Source organism: Triticum urartu, chromosome 3 (genome assembly GCF_003073215.2).
Source record: "Triticum urartu cultivar G1812 chromosome 3, Tu2.1, whole genome shotgun sequence".
NCBI classification, from domain to species: Eukaryota; Viridiplantae; Streptophyta; class Magnoliopsida; order Poales; family Poaceae; genus Triticum; species Triticum urartu.
Genome location: NC_053024.1, coordinates 4424095 through 4439670, shown reverse-complemented (window position 1 = coordinate 4439670; position 15576 = coordinate 4424095). Strand labels below are relative to the sequence as shown.

At 45.1% G+C, this 15576-nt stretch overlaps 1 protein-coding gene and 1 pseudogene across 1 annotated transcript; one reads left to right on the top strand and one right to left on the bottom strand.

Moving 5' to 3' along the window:
* The first annotated feature begins 6249 nt into the window (after positions 1 to 6249).
* Positions 6250 to 7007, top strand: LOC125547492. The gene is made up of 2 exons (XM_048711349.1): positions 6250 to 6452; positions 6543 to 7007. The coding sequence occupies exons 1-2, from the start codon at positions 6344 to 6346 to the stop codon at positions 6737 to 6739; spliced, it is 306 nt and encodes a 101-aa protein (XP_048567306.1). The 5' UTR covers positions 6250 to 6343; the 3' UTR covers positions 6740 to 7007.
* Positions 7008 to 11916: 4909 nt separating this feature from the next.
* On the bottom strand, positions 11917 to 12055 carry LOC125549673 (annotated as a pseudogene).
* Between the last annotated feature and the right edge of the window lie 3521 nt (positions 12056 to 15576).

Sequence of the window (15576 nt, the reverse complement as noted above, 5' to 3'; positions counted from 1 at the left end):
AAATTTATTGCTATCACAAGTCACACACTACTACTTTGGCCGGATAAAAAAAATTGTCCTGACGTCAGCAGAGGTTTTTCTAGTTTTGAATTTTTTTACACATCAATAAGTATAAAGGTCAAGTTTATTTCAAAAAATATTTTCAGTTTTTACTTTTTATTAAGAGGTAATTACACTGGTGGTGTCACAACTTGGCGTGGATGGTCACTTTGGTGCCACAAGTTGTGGCGTACAACAATGTGGTGAAAAAACTTGGCTCTGGCGTGCACATACGGTGCTTTTCTCGTTTTGATACAGATTAAGTGCTGACTAAGCAAGCCAGCTGGGCGGGGGTCCCGCTGTCAGTGACCAGAGGGCTCGGGCGCGGGCTTGTGGCCGGAGATTTTTCAAAAAAAACCTTAGATTTAATATATTTTTTTCGCAAATAGGCCCCCGCCTTGGCTGTACAGTGTTGCCCTTTCGTTTTTGCCTATATGACCTCACGTATCGCGAAAAGAGTGCGCAGACCCTGCCGCTTCGACTCCCTTGCCTCGAGCTCTCCTCCTATGTCTCTCCTCCCAAGCGTTTGAAGGTAGAGGCGGCGTTGATCTGGAGGCGTGGATCGGCGGCGTCGACAACGATGGAGCCCCGTCGCCGCGCTCCCGGCGAGGCAGCTCCTGTGTACGGTGAGCAAGACCTTGTTTCCCCCTGCACAATCCCTTGTCGTCCCTGTTTTTCATAGGGTTTTTGTCAGTTCGATCGGCCACAAAAAATCTATGGTTTCTTGATGATTTTGCCTACGGATGGAATTTAGTCTGCAGATGATGTTGAAATCCCCCTACGCATTTGTTTGTAGGATAGGGTTAAGCCCAGGTTTAGTAGGCCCCTGCTTTTTTAACTGAAGATGTGAACAGTTAACTGAAGATGTGAACAGTTGTTACTGAATTTTTCGACATTTCTTAACTGAAGATCTGCATTGCAACTGTTAATTGAAAGTTGGGACTGTATGTATTTATCTGCTGTTTTTAGGCAGTGTGCACTAATTTGGTGGCCATTGTCTTTCAAAATAGGTGAACATGTAGGCCAAGTTAGGCCTTAACATGACTATATTAGATTGTTTGGTAATGCTGACTGAAACACTATGTGTTTGCATTGTTTTTTTTAACTGAATTTTAGCTCTAATAGCCGGTTCACTATTCACTGAATATGTATGTGTCTTGTTATCTGAATATTATTGCACTGCATACATTGCAGGTGATTTTGATGGACTATTCACAGTTGAGATTCACCACAAGGGATTTTTCTGTGGAACTGGCAGTAATAGTACCTACATGGATTATGCAGTGGATTGGTTTGACAATTGTGATAGTGACACATGGTCTATATTGTGGATTGAAGATTTTCTGAAACAGCTAGGTTATGACAAAGCTAGTGGACATCAGCATGATGTGTTGTGGTGCCAGCCTGGAAGGACACTTAGTGAAGGAATGAAAGAAATGAAATGTGATGCTGACAGCCTTGCAATGGTAGCTGCTACGACACAACACAAGAATTTGTTGCTGATCATAGATCATGGAGAGACACTGAATAGTTTGCTGAGAGATGATGTACTAGGTGAAGGTGTTCCTGAATTGCCAAAGATCATAACTCGAAGGAAAGAAAACAAGGGCAAAGAAAATGTTAGCTCACCTACAGTTGTCACCGAGCCAAGTATGGGGAGGAAAACAAGGGCCAGGAGATTGTTTTCTGAAGGATCAAGTTCAGGATGTGCTGATGAGGAATTTGAGGAAGAAGATGCAGCAGCTGGTTCAGATTCAGAAACTGATGAGGAATTCTTTGACAGTGACTTTGATGTAGAGGATGGAGATGATGATCTATTTGAAGATCATGTTGACAAAGAAGTGGATGATCATAGAGAAAAGGTTACAACATGTGACTATGAAACAGAGTTAGCAGAAGATGCTCTTGATGACCTCCACATCATGTTATCCAAAGAAGAGAGGGAAAAGTTGAAGTACCACTTCAAAGGTTTCAATCCAGAGACTGATTTGAATGCTCCTGTATTTAGGTTGGGCATGGTGTTTGGTAGTGTGCAAGAGCTAAGACATGCTATAACTTCTTATAGCATTAGGAACAGAGTTTCAATTAAAAAGACAAGAAACACATCAAAGACAGTTGAAGTTATATGCACTGATGGTTGCCCATGGTATCTGAAAGCAGTGAAGGACAGCAGGAAAGACAGCTTTATTGTAAAGAAGTACTGTGATGAGCACACTTGCCCTAAGACATGGAAACTTAAATGTCTAACTGCTCCATTTTTAACCAAAAAATTCAGAGATGAGTTTAGGGACAATGAGAAGATGCCTTTGAAAAAGTTTGAGGAGAAGGTTCAGCAAGAATACAATCTCATACCAAGTAGGACCAAACTGGGTAGAGCTAGAAGAGAATCAGTGAAGCAGATCAGAGGTGACGATGATGACCAGTACAATCACTTGTGGGATTATGGAGAGGAGTTGAGGAACACAAACCCTGGCAGCAAGTTCTATCTATGCACAAAGGAGATATTTGATGAAAAGCTTAAGCAGACAAAAGAACACTTCTCTACACTATATTGGTCATTGGATGCATGCAAGAGAGCTTGGCTATTGGGAGGTAGGCCCATCATTTTTATAGATGGATGTCACATTAAGACCAGGTACAAAGGAAATTTGCTGACAGCAGTGGGTATTGACCCTAATGATTGCATCTACCCCATAGCATTTGGGGTTGTCGAAGTGGAGTCTACTAGCAGCTGGGAGTGGTTTCTGGCAAGTCTGAAAGATGATCTTAACATTTTTAACACCTCTCCATACACAATCATGAGTGATAAGCAAAAGGTATGTGACATTCTGCTCATTCATCTAATTCATATAGTTATACCTACTCTGAAGTGTTCAGACCATATATTTATGTGAGGGGCACTATTTATGTGATTTGCAGGGTCTCATAGCAGCAGTTTCAAAGGTTTGGCCAGATGCTGAACACAGATTTTGTGTGAGACATATGTACCAGAATTTCCACAAGCTTCACAAGGGGGAACAATTGAAGAACAATCTATGGGCAATTGCAAGAGCAACAAACAATCCAACATATGTCAAAGCTATGGATAAGATGCTGGCAGACAGTGTGGGTGCATATAAATGGGTGGAGAAATGGCCTCCAAGGTCATGGATTAAAGCCTTTTTTAATCCTTTTCCGAAGTGTGACATCCTGCTGAATAACCTGTCTGAAGTATTTAATAGGTAGGCATGTTATGTACTAATATGCTTCAACTTTAACATTGCAATATGGCTCTTTGAGTTTGTCTTGTTGTATTGCTGCACTAACGGGTATGTTTGTTCTTCTGATAGTTGGATTTTGCCAGAAAGGGAATTGCCAATTTTATCCATGGTGGAGAACATAAACAACAAGATAACAGCAAGGATATACAACAAGCAGAAGGAAGTGGCAGTGGATAGGAAATGGAGTGGTAGACTGTGCCCCAAGATTAAGAAAAAACTAGACAAATTTACTGATTGGGCTGCTCACTGCATGGTATTTGGAGCTGGTCAAAAGGTTTTCAAAGTGGTCTCAATGAACCATTCCTACATAGTGGATCTGAACATGGAAACTTGCGACTGTGGAAGATGGGACTTGTCGGGAATTCCATGCCACCATGCAATAGCATGTGCTAGAGAGGAGAGACTAGATCCTGCAAGTCTAGTGCACGAGTGCTATTCTGTACAAACTTACAAGAAAGCTTATGGGTACAACATAAAGCCAGTTAGAGACAGGGAACATTGGAGAAAGATGAACGGTGTTGATGTCTATCCACCGATGTACACTAAGGTGATGGGCAGACCAAGGAGGAACAGAAAAAAAGATCCAGAGGAGAAGATCATGAAAGATGGAGGGAAGAAACTAACAAAGCATGGTGTGTCCATGCACTGCTCTGTGTGTGGAAGAGCTAATCACAACAAGAAAGGGCACAACAAGTGGGAGGAGAACAACAGAGATGCACCGCATCCTGTTCGTACTGATGCAGATGATGATGGTGAAGAGGAATATGATGATCCTTCTGTCATTTCTGTAAGATGAAAAAAAAATATTAAATTTACTGGAATGTTTTCTGAATTTTACACACTAACAGATAGAGTTGACAATTTCTTTCCCTTTTTTCAGAACATAATGCCACACACAGTGCACCCACACATGGACCCAACTCAAACACCAGGGTCAATGGTGTTTCTCATGCAGCAAATGGTAAGGCCTTTGTTATGCAAAACTATATTTTTCTTCAGAACTTCAATTCTGCTTGTGATACTATCTCTGAAATTTTGTTCCTACTTAGGAGAGGAAAGCATATGTGCCATCTATGGATCATGGACCTCTTCCAGAATCATCTTTTGTTGCAAATGCAAGAGATAACATACCCCCTCCAAGGGTTACAACTGCTATGGCAGCAGGCAGGGTTAGAAGAAGAGGAGTGACAGAAGATATACCTGAAGATGTACCTGAAGCTAGCTACCAGGCAACTGAAAATGCAAGAGGGAGGAAAAGGAAAGCAACTGGAGTAGGCAGAGGAGCTGGGAGAGGGACTGGGAGTGCAGCTGGGAGAGGACTTGGAAGAGGCACTGGGAGAGGGACTGGGAGAGGAGCTGGGAGTGGGACTGGAAGAGGGTCTGGAAGAGGGACTGGGAGAGGAGCTGGGAGTGGGACTGGGAGAAGTCACACTGGAGGAAGGACAGGACCAGGAGCTGGACTATGGAACATCATGTTTCCACCAGATGAACCCAGATCATATGTGCAAGCAGAGGAGGTCCCAATGACACAAAATGCACCAACTGAAGAGTGGCATGATGATTTCCAGACCTTGTAGACCAAGCTGGATAGTAGACTAGTTCATCAATGAACTCGAAGAAATGCAATCAAGTTCATTTATGAACTTTTGTTCTCTGAAATGTTAGAACTAAATTTACCTTCTGCTTTAGTGTTATGCTACAATGCATATTTCCCTTTTGGTCAAGTTCATTTATGACTCTGTTATATGATTTTCAAGTTTAGCTGACTCTGAAATGAATGGTTTCTCTCAAACTGAATGTTTCTGTGATTTTACTTCAGTTAGCGCATTTCTGTCAGTTATCTAAGTTTTGACATATCTTCAGTTATATTCTGTTCATGTTACTGTCGGTTTCCTATCCATCTCGGTGATCAAATGTACCACTTACTTTTTTAGCAAGTATACTTATGTAATGTTGAGTGTTGTTTCATTTATTAAATTAAACATTCAGCTTCACACTCTCTTTAGAACAACCAGCAGTGTCAATTGCAAGACTTGGTTAAATAAGAATTTGATATGAAACAACATTTCTTAATACCAATTCCAATACATTCTCTTTAGAATTTTCAGTACACAGATTTGGATGCAAGATTTGGGATCGATAGGCAAAAACGAAAGGGCAGCACTGTACAGCCAAGGCGGGGGCCTATTTGTGAAAAATATATTAAATCTAAGGTTTTTTTGAAAAATCTCCGGCCACAAGCCCGCGCCCGAGCCCTCTGGTCACTGACAGCGGGACCCCCGCCTAGCTGGCTTGCTTAGTCAGCACTTAATCCGTATCAAAACGAGAAAAGCACCGTATGTGCACGCCAGAGCCAAGTTTTTTCACCACATTGATGTACGCCACAACTTGTGGCACCAAAATGACCATCCACGCCAAGTTGTGACACCACCAGTGTAATTACCTCTTTTATTAATTACAATTTTTTCGTATAGAGTGTTACCCAGGAATCAAACGCCTACAGCCGGTATTGACTGCTGCTACGCTGGATCTTGACCTGTCTAGCCTATCCTAGTCCGGAACATGTTGAAGATTTGGCGTCTAGTTGGACGAACGATGCCTTGGTCAAGAATTATTGGTAAAAAAAACTCATCGCTTAGAGACCGGCAAAAAAAAACTTATCGCTGTGGAGAGCGGTGTTGGTGTAGGAAGGCGCTGGGATTCTTGACCATGCTCGTCGCCCTGAGATTCGAAACGAAGCTGAGCCACGGGATGATGGACGGCGCTGATAGGTGCACAGGGACATGACTCGTTTAGTGTAATGTAGTGTCTGCCGACCAGTTTCTTTTCAAGACCGATTGACTTTGACCATTGGACCTTTGTTTGTCATCATATGAGAGAGAGAGAGAGAGAGAGACTAATGGGGAGCGCCTCCAGTAAGTATAAAACAAGCGCCATTACCACTCTTGCATATACCATATGCGCTGCCGTTGAACCTTGCTTCACACAGCTGTACGTTGCTCTGATCCAAGGATTATCGTCGACCAGAGAGAGGAGAGCCGACCATGGCGCGCCGCTCCTCCAACACTTGGTCTTCTTCTCCGGCGCTCCTAGTCGTCGTCCTTGCTGCCTTGCTCATCTGCTGCCCCATGCCATGCTCGGCGGGCATCCGAAGTAACAATAACACCAGCGGTATAATTGCACTCGATCGTGAGTTCTACATGTAAACTAACTATACGTACGTTTGGTTTTCGGCCGATGCAGGTGGTGTGTACTACCGTTATGGGCCTCCGTCGCCGCAGGGCGGCCGGCCGGTCCACGCGGGGTGCCCATGGTGCGGCCCCGCCGCTCCTCAGCCGCCAACGCCGGTGGTGGCAACCGCGCAAGACCGAGCCGCGGCCGCGGATCAGCAAACCAAACGTGAAAAGACGACGCTGCCTGCTGTGGCGCTGAGGAACTGAAGAAATAAGCTCGCCGTCAAATGTTATCTAGCATTGACGCTACATGTAATATGTTTTGCCGTTTTGGGCATTATCTTATTTTCTTACGCAAGAAAGTTGCATGTGACGCTCAGCAAGAAGATAGTCCATGCCTCCATGCCTTGCTATGGAAGTTTTTACAGCATGTATGAGGTTATAGGTGACATAAATAAGGATCTACTATAAAAATGAGGCCTGGAAAAATATAGTGGACACAATGTATCATGTAATCAAATCTTGTCTTATATCTTACCTCTTTCTTATCTTATAGTACATATTACTTGCTCCGTCCCACAATAAGTGTCTTAACTTCAATACAAAGTTGAGACACTTAGGCCGGATAAAATATAATAGTAGCTAGTATCATGCATGTCAACTAGAAAATAGGAGCTGGCCTCTCGAAGTATGCTCACCAGGCCGAAGAAGCTGGTTAGCATCGGCTCGGCAGGCCAGGGGTTGATGCAGAGGTCTTGCATCGCTGGCCGGGCCGCACGGTACAGCTCCGCCAGCTGCTTCATCCGGTTATTCAATAGCGGCAGGTGCTCAGGCGCTTGGAATTGGGCCGAGAAGGCCGTCTCCTCAGACGCATCTGGATGAGCAGCGAAGTAGGAGCCGGCACCCGAGACACTCCGCGGTAGGTCTCCAAAGGCCCCTGAAGAACGTCAGACTTGCGTAAGAGGCATGAGCAAATCGGCTGTCACCAGAAACGCAGCGAAGCAGGTATGGCTTACCAGCGGTGATCTGCTTCACCTTTTAAAGCACATCGAGATCCGCCCGGGCCTGGGTCGTGGCCTCCTTACAGGCCGTGCTCGCCGTTGCGAGCTCGGAGGCCAGCTTGTTCTTCTCTTTCTGAAGGGTATCAGGCTGAGCGTAAAGCCCCTTGAGGTCTTCCTTGATCTCCGCCACCCGGGCCGCATGCTTCTCGCCGGCCTCCTTTTCTTTGGCCAGCGCCTCGCTGGCCCGCTCCGCTGCAGCTTTCTGCTGCTCGCCTTCCTGCCGAGTGTAAAATTGTTGTTAAGCGTATGTCTAGCAGGGACGCGTTACGTGTTTATATAGCCATAGATGAGGGTTATAAGATTTGGTAGTTAGGTCGTGGATTGATCCCCAAGTAATCTATACAGGGATAAGGATCGATCACAACAACCTAACGAACCAGGATTACAACACGCACGCCAAACTCTATCCCTATTGTATATACGGTTTATACACACCGTATATACGTACAGATATTCTAACACTCCCTCTCAATCATAACTTTACTAAGTTGAGATTGCCTTTGAAGTCTTCCAACTTGCGCCATGATAAGGCTTTGGTAAAACCATCGGCAACTTGATCATTAGTGGGAATGAAACGAATATCAAGTAATCTCTTGGCTACTCTTTCACGCACGAAGTGATAGTCAACCTCAATGTGTTTTGTTCTTGCATGGAACACAGAATTTGCTGAAAGATATGTGGCTCCAATATTGTCACACCATAATCGAGCAACTGGAGAGGAATTCATGCCAAGTTCATTTAGTACTGCTTGAACCCATATCAATTCAGCTGTGGCATTGGCCAAGGCTTTATATTCAGCTTCTGTGCTAGATCTTGAGACAGTAGCTTGCTTGCGTGCACTCCAAGAAATTAGATTGGGTCCAAAGAAAACAGCAAACCCACCAGTTGATCTCCTGTCATCTGGACAGCCTGCCCAATCCGCATCAGAAAAGGCACTTACCAGTGTTGAGGTTGACTTTGTAAATTTCAGTCCAGTACTCATAGTACCTCTGAGATATCTAAGAATCCTTTTAACTGCAGTCCAGTGTTGGAGTGTAGGAGAGTGCAGGAACTGGCATACTTTATTCACAGGAAAAGATATGTCAGGTCTTGTCAGTGTCAAATATTGCAATGCACCTACTACACTTCTATAATTCGTAGAATCTTCGGTTCCCAATGGTTCACCATTTTCCTTTGAGAGTGTTTCCGAAGTTGAGAGAGGCATGTTTGCAACCTTACAATTCATCATACCTGCTCGCTTTAGCACTTCTGCTACATATTTTTCTTGAGTCAAGAGTATGCCATTATCAACCTTCTTCACTTCTATTCCCAAGAAGTAGTGCAGGTCACCAAGATCCTTCAAGGCAAAATCCTTCTTGAGATCTTCAAGCAATGCCAAAGTTGCTTCCTGTGAAGAGCTAGCCACAATAATGTCATCAACATAGACTAGCATGAAAATAGTGATTCTTCCCTTTTTATAGAAGAAAAGTGAAGTGTCAGCTTTTGAAGGTTTGAAACCAAGTCTTTGTAGTTTCTCACTCAACCTGGAGTACCATGCTCTAGATGCCTGTTTCAAACCATATAAAGCCTTATCAAGTTTACACACATAATTATGCTTTCCTTTGACTTCATATCCAGGAGGTTGCCTCATGTATACTTCCTCCTTCAGAACGCCATGAAGAAACGCATTCTGCACATCCAATTGACGAAGACTCCGATTGTTTGACACTGCAATAGATAGAACAAGTCTGACAGTAGCTGCCTTCACAACTGGACTAAAGGTGTCCTCATAATCTATGCCATATCTTTGTTTAAATCCTTTAGCAACTAGTCTAGCCTTGTATCTGTCTATTTCTCCACTAGCTTTTCTTTTAATTCTATAAACCCATTTGCAGTCAATGATATTTCTACCTCTAGCAGGAGGAACTAAATGCCAAGTTTTATTTCTAACAAGAGCATTATATTCTTCATCCATAGCATTTTTCCAATTTTTACTTTCAAGAGCATCATGCAGGTTGTTCGGTTCGCCAGAAACTGCAAGTCCAGCAAACTTACCCTTGTCATACCTGACCGTACCATCTGTACGTATTTTTGGTTTTGCAATACCGTGTTGAGATCTTGTGCGCCGTGGTATAGTAGAAACTGCTGTATTTGCGCGCTGCACAGAAAATCCCGGAGAGGACGTTGCAGCCACACCGGATCCCGCAGCAGACGCACCAGGCTCGCTGGATCCAAGACGGATGCTGTCAGGGGCAGCTGTGGCTGAGACGGGCGCGCCTGATCCAACGCAGATTCTCTGCGCCTCGGTTTCAGCCTGTGGCGCCCGTTGGGCCACCTGGTTCTCCTCCGTTGGCCCGCTGGTGTGTGGAGAGGGCCGCGCCATCTGGCGGCTTGGGGAGGCCGCCGTACCATCGCTGGGCCCTCCTATGGCTGAGTGCGCTGGCCCGCTGCCGTCTGTGGGCCCTGATGTGGGTGCGCGATTGGGCGACGCGCTGTCGCCTCCAGGAGCGATGCCGCTGACCTCGTTATCTGGCGCGGCAGAGGATAGATCGTCATCGGGATCTCCGCCGCCAGCTCCTGAATCATTTTCGTGTTCTGTGCCTGTCTCTTGCTGCATAAAATCATGGCCAACAACAGGATTTCCACCAAAATTTATAGCAGGATTTAATGCATGAAAATCAACCGATGGATCAGCCATACACTCGCCCCCATGATCAGAAGTAGTATTTTCAGAAAGAAGGAGAACTTCAGATCTGAGGAGGGCTCCGGCATTTGGATTTAAGGAGGCAAAAGGGAACACTGTTTCATCAAAAACAACGTCCCGAGAGATATAAACTCGTCCAGCAGCAACGTCAAGGCACTTAAACCCTTTATGAAGATTACTATATCCAAGAAATACACACTGTTTGGATCGAAATTCAAGTTTCCTAGCATTATAGGGTCGAAGATTTGGCCAACAGGCACAACCAAAAGTACGGAGAGCATGGTAGTTTGGTTGTTCATGAAACAATCTTTCTAGAGGAGTTTCAAGGTTGATGACTTTGCTAGGAGTTCAATTGATGAGGTATGTGGCAGCTATGAACGCTTCATCCCAGAATTTCAAGGGCATTGAAGCATGAGCCAAAAGTGAAAGGCCAATGTCAACAATGTGACGATGCTTTCTTTCGGCAGACCCATTTTGTTGATGGGCGTGAGGGCATGAAACATGGTGTGTGATGCCTATTTGACGAAAAAAGGAATTTAATCATTCATATTCACCACCCCAGTCGGTTTGCATGGTGATAATTTTACGATCAAACAGTCTTTCAACAAGTGCTTGATATTCATGAAACACTTTAAAGACTTCAGACTTATGCTTAAGAATATAAATCCAGGTAAACTTGCTGAAATCGTCAATAAAGCTCACATAATAGTTTTTTTTATTAATGGAATCACGGGCAGGCCCCCATACATCAGAAAAAACTAGCTCTAAAGGAGCATTCGAAACACTATTGGAATTTGGATAGGGGAGTTGATGGCTCTTGCCCATTTGGCAAGCATCACACACTCCCTCTTTATTCAACTCACTACTTGAAAACGGAATTTTATTCTTCCTAAGGACATGTTGAACGATTGTTGACGCTGGATGACCTAATCGATTGTGCCACCTTGATGGAGAAATCTTGGTGATGCCAAAAGCTTGCCTGCCCGCACTCAAAGGAGCTGATGATGATGAGAGGGGATAGAGGCCACCCCTACATCTGCCGTGAAGAAGAGTTTTCTTCGTTTCCTTGTCCTTAATAAAAAAGAAATGCGGATGAGTTTCAAGGAAAGTTTGATTGTCCCGAGATAAGCGGTGAGCAGATATCATGTTTTTGGTGGCGTGTGGTACATGCAAGACGTTTTTGAGATGAAGATTGCGAGTAGGAGTACGAATATAGGCTTGACCAATATGGCTGATTTTCATACCTGCACCGTTTGGCATGTTCACTTGGTCATGGCCGGTGTACTTCTCCCTCATCGTCAGCTTGTCCAGTTCGCCGGTGATGTGTTCTGTAGCTCCAGTGTCGACGTACCAGTTGGTGTCGACACCATATGAAGAGGAGTTGGTGACGGCGCTTGCAGATTTGTCCTTGGTGAAGGCGATGTCGAAACGACGATAGCACTCCATGGCGGTGTGGTTGGGCTTGGAGCAGATCTGGCAGAAGACTTCTGGGAGGTCATTGTAGCCTCCTCCATTGCCACGGCCACCACAGCCTTGGCCGCGGCCACCACCGCCGTTGCCCCGGCCGCCTCCATTGCGGCCTCCTCCGTTGCGGCCACTGCCACGGCCGCCGCCACGACCAGGTCCGCCACGGCCGCGAGTAGCAGCATTGGTAGAGGAGTGGGAGGATGAGTTGCCGCCCTCGAACATGGCAAGTCTGTTTTCGAAGCTGATAAGCTGGGAGTAGAGCTCGCTGACCTTGATGGGATCGGTTCTGGCACAGATCGAGGAGACAAACGACATGTAGTCGTAGTCAAGCCGCGCAAGGATGTAGGAGACCATGTCGTCGTCGCCGAGAGGTTTCCCGGCTGAGGCCATCTCATCACCGAGCGCCTTCATGCGCCCGATATATTCTGCAACTGTGAAGTTGCCCTTCTTGGTCATGGACAAGGCAAGCCTTGTGTTCACGACTTGTGCTTGAGTTTGGGAGATGAACATCTCCCTAATTGCAGTCCATGCTGCTGCTGCCGAGGTACAGTGCGCGACCTGAACCATCACAGGAGGTGAGACGGAACTAAAGAGAAAGCTCAAAACCTGGGAGTCCTGGGCCTTGGCAGTCTCATATGCTGGGTTCGGCACATCGGTGGGCTTGCCGTCCTTATCGGTAAGCTTGGGTTCTGGCTCCCGCCGATCTGGGTCGAGGTAGGAGATGAGCTGCGCGCCGCGAATGGCCGCCAGAGCTTGCGCACGCCATACAAGGAAGTTGGAGCGGTGAAGCCTGTCAGCGATCGGGATGAGCGTGGTTGTGGTGGCGGCGGCAGAGCTCGAGGAAGACATGCTTGCGAGGATGTGCTTTAGAGGAGGTAGGCTCTGAATACCATGTAAAATTGTTGTTAAGCGTATGCCTAACAGGGACGCGTTGTGTGTTTATATAGCCATAGATGAGGGTTACAAGATTTGGTAGTTAGGTCGTGGATTGATCCCCAAGTAATCTATACAGGGATAAGGATCGATCACAACAACCTAACGAACCAGGATTACAACACGCACGCCAAACTCTATCCCTATTGTATATACGGTTTATACACACCGTATATACGTACAGATATTCTAACACCGAGCTATTTGCAGCTCGGACCGGAGCTTTTCGAGCTCCGAGGAGGAAGCTGCACGTACATTGACATATGAATTATAGCTCACAACTGCCATGTCATAGTTAAAATACAATTCCAGGATGCTGAAACCTTTCGATATTTACCTTGGGATTTCTCCATCTGCTTCTTGAGCAGGTACATGTCCTTCTCTGCTGGTCGAGCTTGTAGTTCAGCTCTTTCAACTCTTTCGAGTTGGACACTGAAACCGAGGCCGAAACCTATAATGGACACAATCAGCTTCTACCAAATGAACAGCGGAGGTCGTTTTTCTCTTTTGATTTCGTGGACCTTTTGTTTTCAAGCATTTGCCGTTGGGAGCTGAAATGTTTTAAATTGACCTCATGGCTAGTTCACACACACTGGAGAGGTTCCATCTCCGTAATATGCCTCACATCATCACTGTTTGATACATAACTGGTAACCCCTTGAACTGAATGCTAGCTTTGCCTCAGATTGTTGTAAGTACGCTGCTATAGTCTAAGGAGTATATCACATAGAGGGAGAGAAAATTAGACAAAAACTGAAAACTGATGGGCGTAGCAAAAAATCCGAAGCCCTGTTAGAAATTGATAGGGTCAGTAGGAGATCCAAGAAAATGGGCCTGACAACCATGGAAAACAGAAATGGAACCAACAGAAAATGGAAGCCTACTGTACGCAAAAATACAATGGGCCAACAGAAATAAAAAAAGGCAAATTAAAAAATTAGTAGAGCCAGGTTTAGATCCTGGGAACTGTGCTTATGGGTCTACCACGCTTCTGATGCGCCACTTTGATTGTTTCAGTAATTCTGTGACATTTAAGGACATATACAATGATGACATATGGATCCAGATGCCTCATGACAAAAAGTAATTTAAGACATATGTGTTGTTTTTTTCTTCCAATGCAAGCTACTACTAGTGAGCCTCGTCAAAGAATAGAAAGCGACTCTCACTACACATGCAACCCTCTTCTCCACTTCAATTTTTCCAACTTTATGCACCGGACCACACTTTTTTTTCTCTAAGCACCCACCTCCTGAAGAGGATCCCGCTTCTCCATCCGAACCTACATTTTCTGTTATCCGATCCTACATGACATGTGAGGCATCACCCTAAGGCTATGCATTGGCCATGCCCTATGGGCATGTACAACGGTGTCCAGTCAACCGTCTGTAACACATGCCATGTAGGATATTTGTCTAGGTGGAGGGGAGAAAATGAGGAGAGAGAAAAAGGGCGTCTGCAATTCGGGAGACGGTCGATAGCCCTGAAATTTCGCTAGTTATCGACATGCACTTTGCCATTGTACGGCTGGGCGTCTATAGTTTTCCTTTCCCCCAGCTGAACCGTCAAATCAGGTCCTCGACAAATCCAATCCACGGAACATGTTTTGCTTTTCTCCGTCGCTACGTACCCCAACTAGACCTGCACGGTTGGGAGCCGCCGGACTGCTGGGATTGATAGACGTCACGAACGAATGAGCTGCAGCGACCAAAATAATCAATCAAGGATCAGCTAGCTAAACGTCTATGCACAGGTCCAGGGAGGAACTGATTAGATTAACGTACGTGTGTGTACATGCTCCTCGATCTTCAGCGACGGCGGCGGTCCGGCTTTGAGAGCTGCGATTCCCCAATACACACTTTCTTCCCGGGATGCATCACCGCTTCTGGAGCAGTGGCTGTTGGAGGTGGATCATTGGAATAAATTTCACTCTAACGTCGTAATTTTAGAGGGCTATAGACAGCAAAAAGACGATACATTGTAAAGAGCGTTTTTACTCATGTCTGTAGATGACGTAGATGGTTGGTATAGACAGTAGCCATCTAAACTAATGTACATGCCCTAATACACGTATCGTTTAGGCTTGAAAGATTGCAACGTGCAACTGATCGGCATATCTTCGTAGCAGATACAGTGAAAATGAACAAAACTGGCCCTTATCTGAAACTTCAACATAAAATGACCCCAATCTAAAAAAATTCACGAAATGGCTCTTTTTTGCATGACGCCCGCAGCTGGGGTGCCATACTAGAGAGCATGACGCCCCGGGATAGGGCGCCATGGTAGCGACATGTAGCATGGCGCCCCGGCTCGGGTGTCATGCAAATGGGGTCATTTCGTGAAATGTTTCTAGATTGGGGTCATTTTGTGTTGAAGTTTCAGATAAGGACCAATTTTGTCCATTTTCACGGTTTGCAGATATGCCGATTGAACGTTTCGGATGCCACGCCCTTGAAACGTTCACGCTGGCTACAACGAGCTATATATAGTGTGTAGGGCCTGAATAGTACGTAGAGTAAGTGGTACGATCACTGAATCCACGTGCTCACTAGCCACCACTACTGGAAATCCCTATTTGCCACGTGTTGCGGCAAATTGTCGCCCCATCGAACAGGCATGGGCACTAGCGAAGCAATTGGACCCACCCATTTAACCAGTTACTCCCTCTATAAAATAATATAAAAGCGTTTATAGATCACTAAAGTAGAGATCTAAACACTTTTATATTAGTTTACGGAGGGAGTAGTTTGCACCAGTTTTGGGACGTTTTTTTGTACTGATTATAGGTCTTTTTGTTTTTTCTTTTCTTTTCAGTTTTCTAGTTTATTTTACTTTCTACAGGAAATGTTTGGAAATTTGAAACATTGTTTTGAATTCAGAAATTTGTTCCTGTTTTTCAAATTATGTTCACAATTTTAAAAAATGTTCACTAATTTGAAAAATAATGTTTGGAGTTCCAG

Bases quoted from the DNA above. Each gene is read 5' to 3' on its own strand.
- LOC125547492 (XM_048711349.1), top strand. From the start codon at position 6,344: ATGGCGCGCCGCTCCTCCAACACTTGGTCTTCTTCTCCGGCGCTCCTA. The intron at 6,453-6,542 runs GTAACAATAACA...CGGCCGATGCAG, and splicing joins ATGCTCGGCGGGCATCCGAA to GTGGTGTGTACTACCGTTAT.